At 47.1% G+C, this 21362-nt stretch overlaps 3 protein-coding genes across 11 annotated transcripts in view; all 3 read left to right on the forward strand.

The window, feature by feature from the left end:
- The window catches only part of LOC117974231 (neuroendocrine secretory protein 55), a 55737-nt gene extending 49148 nt beyond the window's left edge, over nucleotides 1-6589 (forward strand). The window contains exon 2 of the mRNA XM_055105013.1: nucleotides 6528-6589. The gene's annotated coding sequence lies outside the window, so the exon portion shown is untranslated. The remainder of the gene's footprint in view (nucleotides 1-6527) is intronic.
- GNAS (GNAS complex locus) overlaps nucleotides 1-21362 on the forward strand; it is a 70617-nt gene that overhangs the window by 48505 nt on the left and 750 nt on the right. The window contains exons 1-12 of one of the 9 annotated variants that reach the window (XM_034947361.4): nucleotides 2288-2833; nucleotides 6528-6600; nucleotides 9848-9892; nucleotides 14431-14485; nucleotides 14572-14691; nucleotides 16301-16398; nucleotides 20081-20135; nucleotides 20269-20342; nucleotides 20440-20498; nucleotides 20603-20723; nucleotides 20870-21000; nucleotides 21254-21321. In XM_034947361.4, coding sequence (XP_034803252.1) covers nucleotides 2695-2833; nucleotides 6528-6600; nucleotides 9848-9892; nucleotides 14431-14485; nucleotides 14572-14691; nucleotides 16301-16398; nucleotides 20081-20135; nucleotides 20269-20342; nucleotides 20440-20498; nucleotides 20603-20723; nucleotides 20870-21000; nucleotides 21254-21321 — 1038 coding nt within the window. In that variant the 5' untranslated portion in view covers nucleotides 2288-2694. Of the gene's footprint in view, nucleotides 1-2045; nucleotides 2834-6527; nucleotides 6601-9847; nucleotides 9893-10854; nucleotides 11316-14426; nucleotides 14486-14571; nucleotides 14692-16300; nucleotides 16399-20080; nucleotides 20136-20268; nucleotides 20343-20439; nucleotides 20499-20602; nucleotides 20724-20869; nucleotides 21001-21253; nucleotides 21322-21362 lie in introns of those variants that run through there. The other 8 variants (XM_055105009.2, XM_034947364.2, XM_063601103.1 and 5 more) reach the window with 8 other exon arrangements.
- LOC134729695 (uncharacterized) lies at nucleotides 75-2039 on the forward strand. The gene is made up of 2 exons (XM_063601105.1): nucleotides 75-315; nucleotides 488-2039. The coding sequence occupies exon 2, from the start codon at nucleotides 843-845 to the stop codon at nucleotides 1695-1697; it is 855 nt and encodes a 284-aa protein (XP_063457175.1). The 5' UTR covers nucleotides 75-315; nucleotides 488-842; the 3' UTR covers nucleotides 1698-2039.

A 21362-nucleotide genomic window follows, 5' to 3' on the forward strand; every position in this document is an offset into this window, starting at 1 on the left:
CCATTTGGGTGCGTCCCCGGTGGGCCGATTTTTCGCGCTTCCCCTTCGGTTTATAGGGGCCGCTGCTATGGGTCGGTCCTCTGAAGAGGCTGGGGCGTCATCGGGGCCGGTTAGAAGCTCTGCTCCCCGGCGGGGACACTCAGTCGCGTCGGCACCGCGGAGCGGGCTGCGTCAGGTGGCTGGCCGGCGCGGCGCTCCCCTGCTCTCTGGCTCCGGGCTGCGGCGCGGCGGCTGGAGCGAGCCCCTGTCCCGGCGCGGGGCGGCGGCGGGCGGCCGGCAGGCGCTGCCTTGCGTGTGAGTGCACCTCACTCACATGTAAGTCGGGGAGCGCCGGGGCCTCCCGCGGAAGTGCGAGTCGCCCGGCGCAGGCAAGAGCCGCCGGGTCCGGGACAAGGCAGGGGCGCCCGGGCGCCGCTGCCTTGCCCCGGGGCGCCTCCGGGCACCCCCCAATTCTCTCTCTTTTCTCTTCTCCATTGGCGTGCCCAAGAGCCAAACCAAGGAGCGCCTGAGGGTAAACAGACTCCTGCCATCCGCGCCTTTGCACTTTTCTTTTTGAGTTGACATTTCTTGGTGCTTTTTGGTTTCTCGCTGTTGTTGGGTGCTTTTTGGTTTGTTCTTGTCCCTTTTTCGTTTGCTCATCCTTTTTGGCGCTAACTCTTAGGCAGCCAGCCCAGCAGCCCGAAGCCCGGGCAGCCGCGCTCCGCGGCCCCGGGGCAGCGCGGCGGGAACCGCAGCCAAGCCCCCCGACACGGGGCGCACGGGGGCCGGGCAGCCCGAGGCCGGGGGCAAGCAGGGAGCCCGGGCCAGGCGCGAGCCGAGCTCCCCGAGGTGGCCGGGCCACCATGCTGAAGATGGCCATGAAGCTCAAAGCCCGGGCGGCGGAGAGCGAGAAGAAGACGGCCGCGGCGGCTGCCGAGGTGGCTGCCGAAGCTGCGGCGGCGGCTGCGGCGTTGGTCGAGCCGAGACAGCCGCTCGCGCCGCGGAAGAGCGGGGACCCCGAGAAGCTCGCGAAGAACCCCAAGAACCCGGCGCGAGAGGCGCTCCCCGAAAAGTTCCTAACAGACAAGGAGCGCAAGAAGCTCGAGAAGAAGCTGCTGGAGCAGAGGCGAAAGGAGGAGAAGAAGAAGGAGAAGGAGAGGAAGAAGATGGAGAAGATGCTGAAGAAGAAGAAGAAGGTGCCAGAAGCCCAGGAGGAGGCCCGATGCCCCGAGGCCGCCGCCGCCGCGGCCGCCGCCGCCGCCGACGAGGGCGCCGAGGAGGGCGCCGTCGGGGGCGCCGAGGAGGGCGCCGCCGCCGGGGGCACGAGTAGGGCCTGGGCTGACTGGGACACGGACTCGAGCGACGAGGACGACGCCTACTACGCGGCGCCGCGCATTGGGGGCATCGTGTGGCGGCCCGGGCCGCTCAAGGCTGGCGCGCTGAGCGCCCACCTGCCCCTCGTGGTGTTCCTGGTCTTCTCGGTGCGCAGCCCCTCGTGGGTGCTCAACTTCCTGCTGCAGAAGCGCACGGAGCAGGGCCGCGGCTGCGGCTTCGTGTTCGGGGCGACCTGCTGCTTCCGAGTGTTCCTGGGCTGCGCTTTCTTCTCCTACTTGGGCGGCCGCGCCAAGCGCAGAGGCCGCGGGCGCTCCGGGGCCAGAGGCGCCTTCGGCTCGGGCCATGGCGCCCGGCGCCGGGGGCGCGAGGAGCGGCTCATCTAGTCTGACCCCCCACCCCGCCACCGCCACCAGACACCACCATCGCTGTGTAGTGTGGGTTTTTATTCGTGTTCGTGTGTGTGTGTGGACACATTTTCCTTTTCGGTTGCTCTGTCCTTTGGTTCGTGCTCGCCTCGCTTTTTCCACACTCCTGCTCTCTGGCTCTCTGTGACTCTCGCTCTTTCGAAAATTTTCCTAAGTCCGGGCGCGCGCTCCCTCCCCTTCCGCCCACCCCAGCCCCTCGGCGGCGCCCGCGGGAGGGGGAGGAGGCCTCGGGGGCGCCGGGCGACGCGGTCCGGGGGGTGGAGCGTTGGCGTCGTGCGAGGGGTCGTCACTGGCGCGGAGACGCCCCCTCTCCCCCCTCGGCTCAGCCGGGCTGCTGCCCGAGCCCGGGGGGTGGGGGGCGTCTCCCCGGCCCGTCCCGTCCCCGGCCGGGCGCGGGCGGAGGGACCCCCTCCCCGGGCTCCCGGGGGGCCGCCTCCCTCCGCCGGCTCCCGCCCTCCTAGCCGCCGCCGCCGCCGCCGCGGCCGCTCCTCGGCCCTCCTCCTCCTCCTCCTCCTCCTTCCACCCCCCTCGCCGCCGCCGCCTCCTCCTCCCCCCGCCTCCCCCCGCCCGCCGCGGCGCTTTTGGCTCGGGGCGGCGGCGGGGGCCCGGCCGAGGCAATAAGAGCGGCGGCGGCGGCAGCGGCGGCAGCAGCTCCCGCAGCTCCTGCTCTGGTCCGCCTCGGCCCGGCGGCGGCCATCAGCCCCCTCGGCCTCGGCTCGAGGGGCGGGGAGCTGCGCGCGCCCCTCGGTCCGACCGACACCACCCTCCCCTTCCCGCCCGTCCGCGCGCCCCGCGGCCCGCGGCCCGCAGTCCGCCCCGCGCGCTCCTTGCCGAGGAGCCGAGCCCGCGCCCGGCCCGCCCGCCCGGCGCTGCCCCGGCCCTCCCGGCCCGCGTGAGGCCGCCCGCGCCCGCCGCCGCCGCAGCCCGGCCGCGCCCCGCCGCCGCCGCCGCCGCCATGGGCTGCCTCGGGAACAGTAAGACCGAGGACCAGCGCAACGAGGAGAAGGCGCAGCGTGAGGCCAACAAAAAGATCGAGAAGCAGCTGCAGAAGGACAAGCAGGTCTACCGGGCCACGCACCGCCTGCTGCTGCTGGGTAAGGGCGGGCGGGGGGCGCCGGCCCCGGCCCGGGGGCCCTCGAAGGGCGCCCCGCAGGCCGCGCGCGCCGAGCCCGCCCCCCGCCCCGGGCGCGCGCTCCCGAGCCCCCCGCCCGTTCGCGGGCTCTGTCTGTGGGGGGCGAGGCCGGAAGGGGGACCCCGGGGCGCGGATTCGGCCGGGCGGGGGCTCAAAAACGGGGCGGGGGGCCGTGGCGACGCGGGCGCGGGTCCCCCTCCCCCGGCCTGCCCGCTCAGTGTCTCTCTCTTGCTCTCGCTCTCCCCCTCTCTCTCTCTTTCTCTCTTTTTCCGCGAGGCCTACACGACGCCAGGGGTTTGGGTGCGTGTTGGGGAGGGGGAGGGGGAGCCCATGGGGCTCCGGAGACTGCGACAAAAAGAGGGTTTCGGGGACAGGAAACCGGGTGGCGGGTAGAGGGAGGGGGACCCGCCTCCGTGGGGTGTGAGATTTGTTGGGAGAGGGAAAGAGGGGAAGAAAGGGGCGAGGAGAGGAGGGGGTGACGCTGGGGGGCGCCGTGGTGGCGGAGGGGGCCTCGCCAAAGGGAGGCTTTGGCGGGGAGAAGTGGCCGAGGAGAGTGGGGGGGCTGGTGACATCAGCCCCTCGGAAAGGATCGGAGCGGTAAAGGTGGTGCAGTGGGGGGGAGGGGGCGCAAGGGAGTCGTGGCGCCGGAGTCGGGAGGGGGGCGGCGAGGGGAGGAGGGAGGGCGGTTGCCGCTGGGCGCGACTTGGTGCGTTTCGGGCAGGACCGACTGTGTGTGCGCGGAGCAGACGTGTCCCGGGCCAGGCCGGGCCGTGGAAGGAGGAGAAGGAGAGTCAAATAAAATAAGACCACCCCCCAACACCAAAAAATGGATAGCGTTAGTACGAGAAGTGCCCAGTGAAGCCAAATGACACGTCATTTTACAGTATGACCTTTTTTTCCCCTTCCAGACTTGCAGGCTTTTTCAAAAGCAGAGCGGAGAATTAATTGTAGCAGCTGCCCCCCCCACCCACCACGAGCAGCGCCCCCCCAACACTATTTTAATAAACCATTAAAAAAAACACATTTTCCTGCTGGCTTGCCACATTGAGAGTGCTTTGTGAAAAGAAAAAACAAAGACATTCACAAATCAGATAAAACTGGAGAATGACATTTGTCTGTAAATGGCTTCTTGGTCTGGAAATGGCGTGGTTTTTTTTTTTTTTTTTTTTTTTTTGTCCTTCTGAAGATGGGAGGGGGGATTGAGAGTGCTCTAAGGAGACTTTTCCTCCAGGTGGGAAGAGATAAAAAGACATTAATTAGTTGTTTATCAAGTGACAGTTGTTTGGTTTTTCTTTTTTTGATTGCGATTTTTCCTCTGATTAAAAAATAATAATAAATAAAGGTTAACTATAAGGAGATGGCCTTTCCTCCTTTTTTTTTATTAAGGTGCTGTTTTGGGGGAAAAAAATGTAAAGAAATGACCAAAAGAATTACACAGCATTAATTAAAAATGGAAGTTTTCCACTTCCTTGATAATTTGGCTATCTGAATAAATTTGTGAATTTGCTAGGTTAAGACCTAGTTCGTGGTCACATTTCAACAAAACAGCTTGAGTATAAAGAAAATAACAAAAGGCTGTTCTTACTTATTTTCCTTTGGTGGCTTTTGGTTTGCTCTTTTTGCATAGGTCATGACTTTGTTCTCCTGGGTCCAGATTTATAAAAGCAGAAAATTACTAATTAAGTGAAAATAAGTGTCTGTAATTAAATGGTACATGTGTTGCTGTCTTGTCTAAAACTTTTAAAAGCAGAATTATGCTGTTGGGATATTAGTATGTGTATAACTTGATTTCAAAGTATAAATCTGGAAAAGTCTAGAATCTTTTCTGTGAATGCTATCTCAATACTACTTTAAGTCAAGTGTGATGCTAATGATATCTTAAAATTTCCAACACCTTTTGTGCAGTGATCACAAAGTCTCCACTTAATTTGAGACTGTTACTCAGAACACGCCTTGCGTCACGGGGGCTAATCTAAGTGTCCTAGTCTATATGACTACATTACATCATGATGTATTGATTGCCTCTGGCCTAGGAATCTGCAGCTTAAGCCAGTGACACAACATTTTGCATTTTTAAATGGTGATTCTCACCAAATAATGCCTCCCCACAAAAGAGGAAACCTAATAATGCCCCAAATCCTCTTTTTACTCCATCTTAATGACATAAAAATTAAGTGAATTAGAGAACTACAATGATCTTAAAATAATTTTTCAGCCACATTTCATAAATGTGGAAACTGAGGCACGGATCTGTTTTTGCCTATGAAAGATAGGTCCTGTAACTGTTACACAGTTTAACACTTCTGAAATTAGAATATTAGAGATCCTGCTAAATATTACGTATTGTTTCCGTGGCCTCTCTTAATAGTGCCATTTATATTTTTAATTTACCAGAGTTAGGCTCATTAAGATAGTGTTTGCTTTGAAATCAATGTTTCTGTGGAAACTAATTTTGACTTTTACAGATATTGATTACGGGCTTGTGAAAAGGCAAGTAAAGGAGGAATGCTTTGCTATCTGGGCATTAAAACAAAACAATACAATTAAAAGTTAAAAAGAAAGAAAAAGGTAAAAACAGATTTGTGTGGAAGGAGGGCAAAAAAATTTCACACGTGGGTTATCTGTTGCAGAATGTGCATTGCAAAAAAGATGCAAAATAGCAATCCTCCCTCTAGCTTGATGGAAATGTGTTTTTTCCATGAAACATGTATGTATTTTTACAAATGAAAGATGATTTAAAATGGAGGCATGTGTTTCTACTGTTTGAGTTGGGAAGGGCTTGGAATCTTTCAAATTCAGTACTTCCCAGGGATAGTTTTCCTTTTGATTAAAGTTTTGTTCTTATATTACTTTTTACTGTTGTTTTTGCAGTTTACCTAATGCTAATAGGGTCTCAGGAACTGTATTTGATGTTAAAGTGCGGTTTTTCCAGAAGATGACAGATAACTGATGGGTCTCCCCTTTTCCTCAGCAACATAGTGGTACCCAGAGGGAATTTATCTTTAGAAAGATATAGTTTGTGAGGAAAGAGGAGGATGGATAAGTGGATAAAATGTAATGCAGTTTTAGGGGTGGATTTTTAAGTAGCCCAAGGGGTAGGAAACCTGCACAGAAAGAAGCTGCGTTGTGAAAATGTTTAGGAGGAAAGTGCTGCATCGCTACGTGATGTGGAAGAGACTGCAGTGTCTGGGCATTGTTGGGAATCCGGGGTATTTTAACCATGAAACATCTGACAACAAATTATGTGTCTAGATATGTTTATGTGTGAATGTTCATGTATCAGGGATTCAGTTTCACAGTTTTAACTTCAATTTTCTTGTTTACCCCACAAATGACAAAATTGCGTCATTCCTTCTCTTTGCCCCTTTCCAACACCACCCCACAATTTTTTAAACAATCAAAAGAAAAATTAAAACCAGCAAACCTTAAATTCTTGTTTGTTATTTGGATGGTGAAATACTGCAGGTAGACACTGAATTGGACATTGATTTCCTTTTCTCTGCGTCGAAATGTCAAGGAAAGTTGCAAGTCTATGATTTTGTGTTTGGTTTTTTGCATGTTGCTTCTATGGAAAAACAAAACAACAACAGCAGTCCTCCCTGCCCAAAGTGTTAAAATGCCTCCTTCATAACCTGAGACTTACTTTCATTTTCTAGGTGCTGGAGAATCTGGTAAAAGCACCATTGTGAAGCAGATGAGGATCCTGCATGTTAATGGGTTTAATGGAGAGTAAGTGTCAAATCTGTGCAGGGGGGCACCAAGTAAGAGGAACAGACTTTATACTAACCTTTAGGAAGTATAGGTGGGCTTTGGGGGCTGGGCAGCCAGTTTTCACTTAATTTTTCCTGATTTACATATTAGAAAATCCTGGGAAGGGCTCTTTAGGGTCCCTCACCCCCCACCCCCTTGGATCTTTGGTGCAACAAATACTACTGATGAAAGCACCAGTGTTTGTGACAAACATCTCCCTATCCCAAGAAAATCGTGCCTGGTTGCAGGGGACGCTTGACAGCACTTGGCCCCGTGACAGCCCCTCTCCGGGCCAGGTCCCTGCCACAGTCTCCAGACATCACTGCAGTGTCTTCAACGTGGCTTTGGCCGCCCCCTTGTCCGGCCCATGCTGATCACTGCAAATTCACCCCACCCCACCTCACGCAGATTTCAATGTAATGAACCAACACAGGATGTTTTAAACTATTAGGGAAACATTGTTTCCATAATATTCTCACCAGAAACAGATTTGGAAGTGGCAGCCCGTGTTTACAGTTTCTCATTTTTTTTGTCCCCCTTTAAATTACCATTATGGGTAAATCATTGTTTCCCTTTAAAACAAAAAACAAATCAGTACCCGTGCCTACAGAAAAGAAGAGGGAACATTTATTTAAAGGATGGGAAGACTGGGAGTTAGGCACTCCCAGCCTCACTGAGGGGCATTTTTGCCTTTGAAAAGTCCTCCCAGGTATCCTGGTATAGCACAATGTGGCAATCCGTAGTGGGAATGAAGATTAAACAGGAGAGACTTTGTATTAGACCTGTGAGACGAGTTAGGAAGCCCTGCCTGGCATGGGAAATGCAAACAGGGAACATTCAATAAATCGGGGAACTTGCTTTTCTCCCCAAGACCCCAGATGGGGCCTACCCATCGTTCTCATGTAACAAAACGTGTTAAAAAAAAAAAAAAAAAAAAAAACTAAGTTGACCAGTCTGTTTTCACTGGTATGAGAGCATTAACCGCACTAGATTTCAAGCACCTGAAGGCACTAGTTTGTAATTACTAGCTGGTTAGCACAGTCCTGTTCCCTTTCTTAAACTTGGATTCGATTGAAAATTTAACCTTGAGTTGCTTTGGCTTCCATTTCAAAAGGGGAGTTGGAGTCAAGGTGGTAGCGTTTAATTATACCAACCACCCCCCCAAAAAAACAAACAAAACAAACAAAAAAACCTTTACTAGTCACTAAGCATCCAGGAAACAAAGGTGAACTTTTTCACCTTTCAGAGCAAGGCAGGCAGCTCCTTATGGAGAATTCTAGAATTTGTTAGATCAAATAATTGTTTAGAGAAGGATGACATCACCCATACAAATAGTAAATAGTCCTGTTAGTTGAGGATGCTTTTTCTACTTTAACCCTGAATTCAGAAGGATTGGTTGGGATGCAGAGGGGGCTTCTTCACTCATCTGATTATGACTCTCAATGGGTTATCAACATGCACATACGTGCTATTGAGTAAGTCAGCATCACTTGTCACCAACCAATTCTGAAATTAATTCTTGACACACCCCTCGATAAAGCCCTGCCAGCGGAGACTGCCATCCTGACAATAAATAAAAACCCTGAGACAGACTTCCAACCATGAATCTGTCATTTGAAGAAAAGTCTTGCATAAATTTTCCCCCTGCAACTTGCAGGAGTACTTACTTATTCATGAGAGTAGTTAAGCAAAAATAATTTGACCATGTATCCTCTAGATAAATATTTTGATGAAGACTGGACATGGCTAGCATTTTTCAAAGATGCAGCAGCCACTGTTTACCTTAGCTTGAGTCGGATGGAAGCTAAGTCACCTTTGAAATAAATTACTGACAGCTTCATTACAGATTGCCCTAAAATTTAAAAATTTTTATAGAAAGGATTCTCCTCCCTAAGCGAGCCAGCCTGTAACACCAGGCAAGGGTTTTAAACCAGAACTTCTCTTTTCTGTTTTCTTTTTGGAAAGAGGAAGCAACATTCCCAGTTTGCTTTCTTTGCAGACAAGGGCACAGATACGTTAAATTTAGCCTGTGAGAGGGTTTACAGGGGTATTCCTCATGGGAGCCTAGATACCTTATTTTTATCTCATCCAACTGCCTCCTTTTTTCTTTTTCCTCACTGCGGTATTGCAACAAAAGCTATTTCCTTCTTAACTAGGAATTCCCTATGAGACAGTGACATCTGTCCCTAAAGGGTGGTCTGGGTGGTACAGGGTTTTTCCTCCCTGATCTTGCGTTTTGTTAGGGCTCGGCTGAGCTATTAAATTTGCCTTAACTCTCTGCGGGCTGCCATGCTGATTATTACATTTTTAAGAGTAAGATAATACTGATTGGACCTTCAGAAATACAGAGGTTGGATGCGGATTTTCTAACTCAAAACTAACTCTCTTTCTTACATTTAGTGCCAGGAACAAAACAAAAACAAAACATAAACACCATTAACATTGGTTGAACTAAGCTAATCAATTACCAAACTGTAGAATGCTGCCCTTCGGCCTTCAAGGAGGAATTCCTACTGTTTATGAAGATCGGGTTTGGGTTTTTGGTTTTTTTTTTCTTTTTCTTTTTTCCGTGGTGGTGGTGGGTGGGCTTTTGTTCTTTTTGTTTTTTCTGTGGTGGTGGTGGGTGGGCTTTTGTTCTTCGAAATTTTTTTTGCTACATCACAGTCCAGACATAGTTTAATGACAATTTGTGGGGAACAATTATTTATAAATAAAACCATTTTATAGGTAGTTTCCTTCCACTGCAAGAAGTGAGGTCATTAGTTTTGCAGGAAATCCTGGGCAGAAATCTCCCCCGTTTATGCCTTTGTGCCTTAAGTTACAACATTGGGAAGATTCTGACCTGGGAGAATTAGGAGCCTTATGCGCTGCCATATTCTCCAAAGAATCGTGAGATAAATCACTGCTTTAGCTCCCTAATGCGTGTACGTTTAGTGAAAGCACAAGAAAACAATTATCCATCCCTCCTGTCTCCGACCAGAGTCTCCAGAGAGCTCTGTTAATACTGCAGCAAAGGTGTGGGATTCTTCCCCCATGGCCTGCAGTCTCAGTGGATGTTCCAATTTAGCCAGAGAGGCGACCTAAGAATTGCCGGGAGGATGGATGGCGCGCGAATTGTTGCTTTTGCTCTTGGCTGATTGTTTAGGAATGTAGAGAGACTGTGTGGGGTTTGTGTGACGTTGCGGTGCCTTGCAGATTAGGTGAGCTTTCAATCTCTCTTTAAAAGGGGCGGCGAAGAGGACCCGCAGGCTGCAAGGAGCAACAGCGATGGGTAGGCACATTCAAAACCAGAAAAAATTGTTAACAAACAAAACAAACATGAAGATCATACTGGGAAACTGAGGCCAGAGACCCGGGAAGAAAATAAAAATCATTTAAAGGACCATCAGCCATATTGGCATACATTTGTGAATAACACACAATTTCCTGACATTTTGGAGCAAGTAAAGTGCGTAACATAAATTTTTTTGGCCATGCTTAAAGTAGAATGCGATCCAGCTGGGGGAAAGTTATAGATTTCAGCCTTGGATGATCAGTTTAGGATTTTGAGAATTAATGTTTTTCCGTATGGTTTCTGTTTTCCCCCAGCTCTCCATTTGAACCAGCTACTTGTTTTAAAACTATCTACTAAATTCCATCTACCCACTGGTTGGTCTGATTTTAAAATTTCAGACCTCTTTGAGACAAAATTTGTTTCCTTTATTAAAATATGCAATGCTGCACCGTCTTTAATTTTGAAAACCGCCTTGGTACCTTGCAGCAGGTCATTAAGAATCATCTCGAAAAGCCTCTGGCCTTTTAAAAATGATCAAATTTATTTGAATCAAAGGCACTTTACGTTAGCTGGTGGATAAGGAAATTCATGATGGCATCTTTTATTTTTCCATTCATTATCAAATTATTTTTTCTTTGCTTCCTGCATCCCCACACCCATCACACACACACACACGCACACACATGCACATGCATACACAGACACGCACACACATCACACGCACACACAGCCACACGCGCCGCGCACACACACACGCATGCCAGGTAACCACTCTAGCTCTGCTGTGTATTTAGCATGCAGTGGTGGAGTGGCCGTTTCTCATGAGATCATCCAGAACCATTGGCTTAGTTTAGGGCATCTCAAAGAAACAGCTTCTGTGGCCGGGGAGGGGAGGGGCAAAGATATTGGGGTCTGGGGACAAAGTAACTGACACATGTTTGTTCATCTGTTTCTTTTAGAATATAATATCCCTAGATGATGGCTACAGTTTCTCATCTTCCCGGCTATGTCCTATCACAATTTGCATGCTGGAATTGCTCGGTCTTAGGAACTTCTAATAAGAATACTATTCTGTTATCTGGGGGGGAGGGGGGATGGGGCCCCTGCTACCTGACCTTAAACGATGATTGAAAAAACGAAAAATGGACTGAAATCCTTAATTGGCAGAAATGTAGTATGACAACTATCCAAAAAGGCATCTCTATAAGAAATGACTAATTGACAATCTGCTGTACCAAAAGTTGGCATTTGAGCAAGATATGACAAGTCCTTAGTGAGCAACCTACCGTGTACTAGATGTCCTGCTAAACCCTTGAACCCTACTAATACCTTGGCCTGCACGTCTCTCTGACTCTGTTCTGCAAGTCAATATAAGTATTAACATTCATGATAAATAAAAATTCTCTGCATGTTTCAGCAATCCCTGTATCTCGCGTCTGTCTTCTGTCTTCCTTCCTTTGTCTGTCTTTTCCCACCAAAGCACAAGGATTAAGGTGGAGACCTGAATGGCCTCCCCCACCACTTAGTTAGCTGAAGCAGGGGGAGGGGAGGAGCTCTTGAAAACTGAACGCATCCCATCTGCTGTATACATAGAAGGGGGGGGAGGAGGAACCAAGACCCTAAAAGTACTTCCAGCCTTAGTCCCAATTTTGTAACGAATCAGAATTCTAGCTAATGGCATATGTTTTGCCTTTGTTGAGTAGTTTAAAGACATCTAAGGAATTTTCTCTGAATTTCACAATCAACGTTAAATTCATTAAACAATAGTAAAAGTGATGATAAACCTGCCAACCCCCAGTATAATATCTCCATCTACATAGTAATTGCTTCAATGGAAGAATTTTATGTTTTAGTATTACACACCCGAATTAGATTTTAGATTTCTATTTTAGCTGTTTTATACTTGATATACTCCCACACCTATTCACATACGTAGATGAATACTGAACACGTTCTCAAAATATCCGTATTTTAAGACGGGAAGTTTTCCAATTATCATACTACTGCTTAGACCAAAATATCAAACTGAATGAAAGAAACTTGTTTCTGGAAATACTTTTCTCTCGCTGTATGCAGATTTGGATATTTAGTACCCGAATGTATTTAATTTTACTATTGTGGAACCTCAAAACCAAAGGTTAATAGCTTTCATTACCTATGAAGTGGAGCCTGCTTTTAATGAATGGGAATAGATTTGCCCTAGGCGGTTTTAGGTAAATTCTGAATTCAAAAGTGAACATTGGGGACCATCAAACACATGTCCTTTTAATTTATAACATCTAAATAATCGATGTTAGACTGTAATACCAAGGCCGGGAATTCTTAATTTCAGAAATGAGCTTTGATTCTGCACATACAAAGCAGACCGTCGCACAGAGCGGTCAGGACTCACTCCCTTTCACTCTAAGGTGGTTGCTTTAAGAGTCTGGGGGCCAGAATCAGATTTCAGATTTGTACACAAGGCCTGAAGCTCGCTCACCTCCCTGTCATCTGTGTTTCTGAGATTCTCGGGACCTGCAGCACTTTTACTTAAATGGCCCTGAGGAGATTCCTGGCAACATCTGTCCCCCCTCCCCACCCCAGACACCCCCCACCACTAATGAGCGTGGCCCCTCTGAACTTCGCCAGCTCTTCACCCAATGTAGAAGAGCAGTGGTGCAGTGAAAGGGGCTTCACGTAGGAAAGGGGCGAGATGGGATCCTTCAGCAGGTGAAGGCCCAGAAGTACACAGACATTTATTCAGAAAGAATAAATTTGCAAGTATAATTCTTTGAGAAAGGAAAGACCAAATGGTTTGTGGAAGGCCTGTCGACAGGCCCGCACTTGACCCCACCGTCCGTCCCCGCCCCCCACCCCTGCTGCTCCACTGACTGCCCTGCCCTGCTCGTCTGCTCTTGCTAATTAACCTCCCTTCGCCTTTCCTCTGCCTTAACTGTCATGTTCTAGTCTGGAGGGATTATATGTTTTAATTTCTACTCCAGTCTATGAATTGGTGAATCAGCCAAGTGAATGCTTCAAAAACTGGGACTCTCAAAAGATTAAAAAAAATATATATATATATACAAACCGTGAAAAAGATAAACTGTGTCCCCTCCATCTCCCACTCCCATTGGTTTCTGCCTCGGTGACTCCCCCCTCTCGACCTCAGTTTCCCTGTCAGAGGGGCAGGACCGTAGCACCTTTTTTCCGCATGACAACGCCCTCACCTCCCAGGGCCTAACAGGTACAGCAGGTGTGCTGTGTGTGCTGGTTCCATTTTTGGGCTATAGACCTGATGAGATACATACTCCACACAAGAGGCCTTTTCTTGCCCTCTAAAAACATAAACTCGAGAACCTTCCCTGGCTGTGCTTCGAATGAAGGCTAGTTTCTGAAAAACATACAGCATTTGGATCAGTGTAATCTGGTACAAAAATTAACATTCTGTTACGGTCCCCAGAAGCCAAAGGGTGTGGCCTTTACCTGTGGGACCAGTGACCCTGAATATAGATCATTCCATAAAGACCACGCAGGCCATCCCATGTGGCTGAGTTAAAGTCAAGGAAAAGCTACAAAACCTTCAACCTCTACTTACCAGTGGGATCTGACCTCCCCTCCCCCTTAGATTATAAGGCCTTCTAGGGGGTGGAATCTTATTTGATTCCTATTGCACATGGACCAACATGCACTAACATCATGAACTAGAAGTTTCATTGCTGCTAGCTGCAGTGCCTGGAGCATCGCACATACGACTTTTTTTTTTTTTTTTTTTTTTTGACGGAGTCTCACTCACCCTGGCTGGAGTGCAGTGGTGCCATCTCAGCTTACTGCAACCTCCGCCTCCCGGGTTCAAGCGATTCTCCTGCCTCAGCCTCCCTTGTAGCTGGGATTACAGGCGCATGCCACCGTGCCCAGCTAGTTTTTTTGTGTGTTTTTAGTAGAGACAGGGTTTCACCATGTTGGCCAGACTGGTCTCCAACTCCTGACCTCAGGCAGTCTGCCCGCCTCAGCCTCCCAAAGTGCTGGGATTACAGGTGTGAGCCACGACACCCGGGCTCCTGTAATGAACTATTATAAACACCACCACCTGTGCTCACTGGTTCTCTCAGTATGCTAATCTAGCAACTGAGTTAATTCCAAGTCAAACCATGGGACTGTTTTGCTCCACCCCAACCTCATAGTGACCTATCACTCCAGCCTCACCCCTACCCAGATGTTGATAGGACCAGGAGAAGCCTTTAGGAAGTGTTAGTATGTAGTGTGGGGGCTTCAAGCCCATGAAAGATTAAATGAGCTGCATGCAACTTCTGGTACAGTCATGATTGCTAAGGCAATTTGCTAATCTGCCCCATTGGGCGTGTCCTCAGGGCACATTTGGGAGGTTATAATTTGCAACTATGTTTATTCAGCTACCTCCAATCTGCACAGATCCGAACCCACAACTCCCTGAAAAACAGAATACTATGCTTTTTAGTCGGGAGATCTTTATGAAAGCAGTACTCCTCCTAACTGACATGGTGCAATATGATTTTCTTTTCTTTTCAATCCCACTGCAGTGAGAAGGCAACCAAAGTGCAGGACATCAAAAACAACCTGAAAGAGGCGATTGAAGTACGTGCTGGCTCCTTGTGCTTTCTGTCTTGCAGCCCCCTCCCAGCCAGTGCCGTTCCCTGACCGCTTTGCTAAATCATTTTCAGACCATTGTGGCCGCCATGAGCAACCTGGTGCCCCCCGTGGAGCTGGCCAACCCCGAGAACCAGTTCAGAGTGGACTACATTCTGAGTGTGATGAACGTGCCTGACTTTGACTTCCCTCCCGTAAGCTACACCCCGACTTGTGTGGCCTTAGCCCCGCCCACCTGAGCACAGTGTCCATATAGGAACATGAGTGACAGCCCTGCACATGGGCAAGAGCATCCAAACCACACTTCAGGCAAAACCACATTTCACTGATGTCCATCCTTAGGAAAAAGTTAATTTCATGTGTAACCTTAATTTAATAATAATAATCATGAGGGCTTTGTTCAAGATGGATGAGCAAAATTCTGTCACCCCTTCTACATCTTAGCTCACCTGTCCTCACAAACAAACATCACTCTTGAATACTACAATCTCACTTTATTAGATTGTAAATTTTTATGAGGAAAAAGGTCCTGAGCTATGGCAGGCTTAATTATTCCCTCATTCCCATCTTAGGACAAACAAAACTGTATGTTAAATATGGCAGACAAATACTAATTGTCCATTTACTCCACTGGAAGTGCCCTAAGGTACCTTGGGATGCCTCAGTGAAGTGCCAAATGGAAGACATTCTCATTTTAAACAGGTGACCTTTTAACATTTATTAAGAGTTTTCTAAAGTCAGTCCTTGTCTTGGGGCAAATGAAATCTTTTCTCGTTATTAAAAAAAGTGAAATATATCTAAATTATAACTCAAAAATAAATCATAAAATAGAACATATGGAAAAGACTTTCCTCTGGATGCACGACACTGTTGGCTCCCTAAAGAACTACTTTTAGGGAACAAAAAACTGTTCAAGCCCAAGCATATAAGTTTAGGCCCCTTCGTGGGGAGAATGGCTTATAAGCGGGGAACGGAAAACGAGATGGAAAGATGTATGCGTTTGTAAGACCCACAGGGAAGAGACTTGTCTACAGCTAAAACAATGAGTTATTGTTGCCTTTTGTCAGGCTTTCGTGGGAATTTTTGTTTGTATATTTTAGATGGACTTGGCTGCAAACTTAAATTGGAGAAATTAGTGGTATATAGTTAGTATGGATAGCTAAACTTTTTAAATAGCATTATTTTGAAAAAAAGCAGTAAACACAATATGTATGATATAACCCACTGACTTTCTTGAAATATGATTCTATATTTAATAGGAAAAGGAAACAGCAGCCTATTAAAAATGTATCCGAACAATAACTTTTTATTAGTCCTACTAACATCTGAACTTTTACGTTCCTGCCTACACGTCCCCCATCATCATTTTTTTTGGTAAGATTCACATTTTCCCAGGAGGCAAATTTAGTCCCAGCACATCTTACAAATGAAGTTTCTTATTTTCACAACATTGAACCATTTATTGGCATATTCTAACACATTTAGTGTATATTCTTCCTAAACAATTCTGTGAAGAAACTAAATTACTCAGCTTACCCCATTCCCCCTACACACGAGAAAAGAAACTACCCAAAACCAGTAATTCACAATAAGACCCAGCAGCTAATTGCGTGAACTTTTGAATATGTTTAACGTGTTGAATTAAAGTTCTTTGTGAGCATTAATTCATTAATTGGGCTCAAAATTCAAAATCACACCAAGCGTCGGTCACGTAGGGAACTCTGGTCTCAGGGTTCGAATGACAGTGTTGTTGATTAGTTCAAGCTCTTGCCTTTCTCTAAACTTTCTTGTGTTCACTTTCAGGAATTCTATGAGCATGCCAAGGCTCTGTGGGAGGATGAAGGAGTGCGTGCCTGCTATGAACGCTCCAACGAGTACCAGCTGATTGACTGTGCCCAGTAGTAAGTAACCGCCACCCAACCCGTCAGCACATAAAACAGGCAAAAACAAGAAAACATGAAAACCTGTGGTCCTGCTTTGAAAGTTACTTGTTGATGATTCCTTTCTTAGAAGCCAACCAGTTACCCCACTGGCAGAAAGTTCTAATCTGATTCAATTGTTTATTTATAAAGTCCTTAATTGCATCATTTTTATTTTAGTGCAGCGACATTATTTTATATAAACATTTAAAGCCTGTTAGAGCAAAATGATGATGAGTTTCATAGTATTCATAATTAGTAGGAAGTAATTAATTGAATTGACCCTAAGCATTTAGGGAAATAGGGCAGTGCTCACATTTTGAATAATGTAAAAATGCTATATTTTATTGCTGTAATTTTAAAACATAACAAAGAGGAACGGTGAAGACGTAGCTACGCCTCCTCTCTCCTTGGTAGTTGTTGATTGAACTATTTCTGCTCTCAGGTAAGCGACTCTAGTAGCTGCCTAGTGTTACTAGATCCTAGTGACTCTAGGTAGAGTTTGTTTTTGTGTTGTCTTGACTTTTGAACTCTATTTCATATCCGTATTTATTCCTTCTCACCGGGTCTTGATTCAAGGATGGTAAGTGGTCAGTGGATTTTAAATCCTAAACTATACACCTAAGCAGTACAATACCGTGGTGGGGTTATTTTCAAATAAAACAAATTACTACCTGCGAGGAGGACAGGTTAAGGCCTGCGGTAGCAATGGGAAAAGCATCTTTCTCCAAAGTCACTCATAAAGGTGGGCTCACCTGGTTGGTGTGTTGGCAAATGAAGAAGGGGGAACTTAAAACACAGACTTTATTGCACAACTCTACCTGATGCCCAGGCTGCTTCCCTTGCTGCCTAACACCTGACTTACCATTGCCTCAGGGATCGCCCTCTGTCCCTGTCACCCACCATGGTCTCTCCCAGAGGACATCGTACCCGATAGCTAGAAAGTTGCCTTTGAAATAGTTTATGGCTTCCCTCATCTTGCACATGATATAGCAAGCATGTGGTGGTCAGGGTTATTTAAAAAATATGTAAAGATTATTATTATTTTTTTGAAACGGAGTCTCACTCTGTCACCCAGGCTGGAGTGCAGTGGTGCGACCTTGGCTCACTGCAACCTCTGCCTCCTGGGTTCAAGTGATTCTCCTGCCTCAGCCTCCCGAGTAGCTGGGACTACAGGTGCCTGCCGCCACACCCAGCTAATTTTTGTATTTTTAGTAGAGATGGGGTTTCACCATATTGGCCAGGCTGGTCTCGAACTCCTGACCTTGTGATCCACCTGCCTCGGCCTCCCAAAGTGCTGGGATTACAGGCATGAGCCACCACGCCCAGCCAAAAATGTAAAGATATCTTTTGTTTGTTGATGCTGCAGAAATGCACAAAGCAGTCTCAGTTAATGATATTCTGAAGTAGGAGTGTCTTGTGACTTGGGGCAGGGGAGTCTAGTAGAGGTTTGATGTTTTAGCCATCCTTATTACAAGTAGCTGCAACTCGGAACTGATTTTGCTATAGGAAGTATTAGCTAATCAGAACCAAGGTGCCAGGCTGACTCACCAAGGGCTAAGATTGCTTTACTTAGTAGCCTCAAGCCCAAGGAACTGATTGTGAAAACCACCTGAATAAACAGGAGGGAGGAAGAGGTGATACTGTTCATCTATAAATCATATAGGCCTCTGTTAGGGTCTGTGCAATCCATCAACCCCAGCCCTGCCTTCCCATAGGAAATTCCTTTCTTTTCCATTGCCACATACATAGATATTCCACGGTTTAATATACAAGCAAATGTGTATATTTTTTCAAGGAACAGAAAAAAACAGTCCATCTTGGCTGGTCCCTGTGGCCCCCAGCCCCCACTCCTTCTTCAACAAAGTCCCTGATTTTCTCAAAAGTTCGAACCAAAAGCTGGAAGCGCTAATTATAGTAACGCAAAACAAATGGAAATCCTGGAATTGTTTGCATTTTGTATTTTGGATCCAAGTCAGAAGTTAAGTACAGGTACAAGATTAAGAGAGTTTAACCACCCCAGTTCTGAATGCTGGGGGGGGCAGGGAGTCCCAGTTTCGTTAATTAACAGTAGCTTAGCCAGATTGTTGAATTTTGTCGGGTTTCGTTTTCTCTCTCAAATCATTTAGAAGTTTTTGGGGTTTTTTTAAGCAACACTTCATTACTCCTGAAACTTTGTCTGAAAACTGCACCATTTGTATAGATCATGAAAAGTTTTCAGGAAACTCAGAGAAAAAGAGAACAACGCAGCTTAGAACTTTTAAAATGTCCGCCCTCACCCGTGGCTCAAACAGCCCTGCATCTGCCGTGGCCGGCACGTTTCTGGTTGAACTGCCTTTATGTTAAAGTTCAGATACTGGTAGTGTGCCCATTTCTTAAGCTGCCTATTTTTATTTGTTGAGCTGGGGTTTGGCTGGCTCCACTCCAGATGTCTCTCTCACAAGATTTGGTGCTGATGATCTATTTATAGAACTGTGGTTCTGTTGCCATGGTAACATGCTGGAGGCCAGGGCGGCTGGGGCGCTATTTCTGGACTGGCGCTGTAATGTAAGATTGATTGGGCAAGTTAGTATATCCTCTAAGCCAGACTAACTCTGAACTAGTAAAAAGGAAGAGGGGAACAGAAAACTTAGGCAGTTTCTTTAAATAAACTTTTCTCTCTTTATGATTTTCTTTTCTCGTTAGCCCGCTTTAAAACAATTCCAATCTCTACATGCCCCTCCCTCCAAAAAACAACTGGTTTTAACATTAATTTTCCATATTAATTACCCCAATCTTTCAAAAGTAAATTTTCCTGTGTGTCTAGTCAAGCAACACAAACAAGATGCTTTTTTAATGAAAAGCGTAATATCTGGAGTGTTCTATTTCATGGACCAAACAGAACGGAAGAGAACTTTGTGTTTGTTTCCTGTTCAGGATGGCTAGGGCGAGAAGGGCCCCTTTGTGCCAACCTCTTTTGTTCTCTTTAATCAATGAGATTCTTAAAAAGTAAGAAGGAAGGGATACAGATTCTCAGTAACTAAAACAATCTCGTGTGCCCTTGAGGGGAAAGTCCTTGATGTTTTTAAGAATGTCACTTTATTTTTTTTTAACTGAATGATATAGAGGTATACAATTTTCAAACTGTTTGCCATTTTAATCAAGCAATTTGAAAATTAAAATGTTTTTGTCAAGCATTACCAAATGGCACAGAATGTGATAGGCCAGCCTGGTTTTGGGGTCCTTTCTCTACTGGTTGATATGCATAAAACCTTCTAAAAATCAAGAATATTGCCAGAGAGCAACAGGAATAAACAAGCTAAGTAAAGAATAAAAAAGAAAAATAGAAAAAATAAAAATAAACACGAAGAACAAAGCCCCACCACTGTGCTGTGCTGTTTGTGTGGCCCCACTGCATCGAGGCCACAGGCTAGCTGCTAGACGCATCTAGAGTTCCCTGATTCCTAAAATTATTTATCTTAAATCCTGTTTGCCCTAACCTTCTTAAGGCATCAGCTTTGAGTTACAAATGTAACCAACACACAAGCAAATGTGCCATTGACTTAGTGCTGCATAACTGTGGGACGGTCACTTCCGTTGAGCCTGACCTTGTAGAGAGACACAAATAGTTGGCAAATTGATGTGAGCGTTGTGAACACCCCACGTGTCTTTCTTTTTCTCCCAGCTTCCTGGACAAGATCGACGTGATCAAGCAGGCTGACTACGTGCCGAGCGATCAGGTGTGCAAAACCCCTCACCACCAGAGGACTCTGAGCCCTCTTTCCAAACTACTCCAGACCTTTGCTTTAGATTGGCAATTATTACTGTTTCGGTTGGCTTTGGTGAGATCCATTGACCTCAATTTTGTTTCAGGACCTGCTTCGCTGCCGTGTCCTGACTTCTGGAATCTTTGAGACCAAGTTCCAGGTGGACAAAGTCAACTTCCAGTAAGCCAACTGTTACCTTTTTATATAACAGAGATCATGGTTTCTTGACATTCACCCCAGTCCCTCTGGAATAACCAGCTGTCCTCCTCCCCACCAGCATGTTTGACGTGGGTGGCCAGCGCGATGAACGCCGCAAGTGGATCCAGTGCTTCAACGGTAGGATGCTGTGGGCTTGGCTGTTCGTAAAGAACGCTTTGCTTCTGTGTTGTTAGGGATCAGGGTCGCTGCTCACGCTCTTGGCTTTGCTCTCTTTGGTTAAGATGTGACTGCCATCATCTTCGTGGTGGCCAGCAGCAGCTACAACATGGTCATCCGGGAGGACAACCAGACCAACCGCCTGCAGGAGGCTCTGAACCTCTTCAAGAGCATCTGGAACAACAGGTTTGTGGAGTGACCGCCCACCCCCTGCGCTTGCCCAGGAGGCCCTGGTCTGCACTGTTTATAGAGAAGAACCCTGTGCAAGCATTCCAGACCCCTGGCCGAAAGCGCGCTTCTCCCAAGCATTCACACAGCCTCCCTTCTTGTAGATGGCTGCGCACCATCTCTGTGATTCTGTTCCTCAACAAGCAAGATCTGCTCGCTGAGAAAGTCCTTGCTGGGAAATCGAAGATTGAGGACTACTTTCCAGAATTTGCTCGCTACACTACTCCTGAGGATGGTGTGTATGGCTTCCACTCTTGCTGGCTGTTCATTGCGGTGGTTCTTTTTCAAACGGTCAGGCCGAAAACCCCCATCCCCCTCCCACCACCAAACCATAAAGGATCTATAAGAGAAGCAAGAAAAACGCACTCCCACTAATTCTCATATGGAAAAATCAGGGTTTTGAAGACTTCAGGAGCTACAGAGATGCTAGCACCCCAGCTCTGCTTGAATTTTTAATTACATTAATATGTATTCCCTTTTTTTTATAGCTACTCCCGAGCCCGGAGAGGACCCACGCGTGACCCGGGCCAAGTACTTCATTCGAGATGAGTTTCTGGTGAGTCGAGCCTGTCTTTAGTTTCCTCTCTTGTTGCTCCT

Source organism: Pan paniscus, chromosome 21, assembly GCF_029289425.2.
Source record: "Pan paniscus chromosome 21, NHGRI_mPanPan1-v2.0_pri, whole genome shotgun sequence".
Classification (NCBI taxonomy): Eukaryota; Metazoa; Chordata; class Mammalia; order Primates; family Hominidae; genus Pan; species Pan paniscus.

What these genes read in the sequence shown, in the direction of transcription:
- LOC134729695 (XM_063601105.1), top strand. Translation starts at nt 843, where the DNA reads ATGCTGAAGATGGCCATGAAGCTCAAAGCCCGGGCGGCGGAGAGCGAG.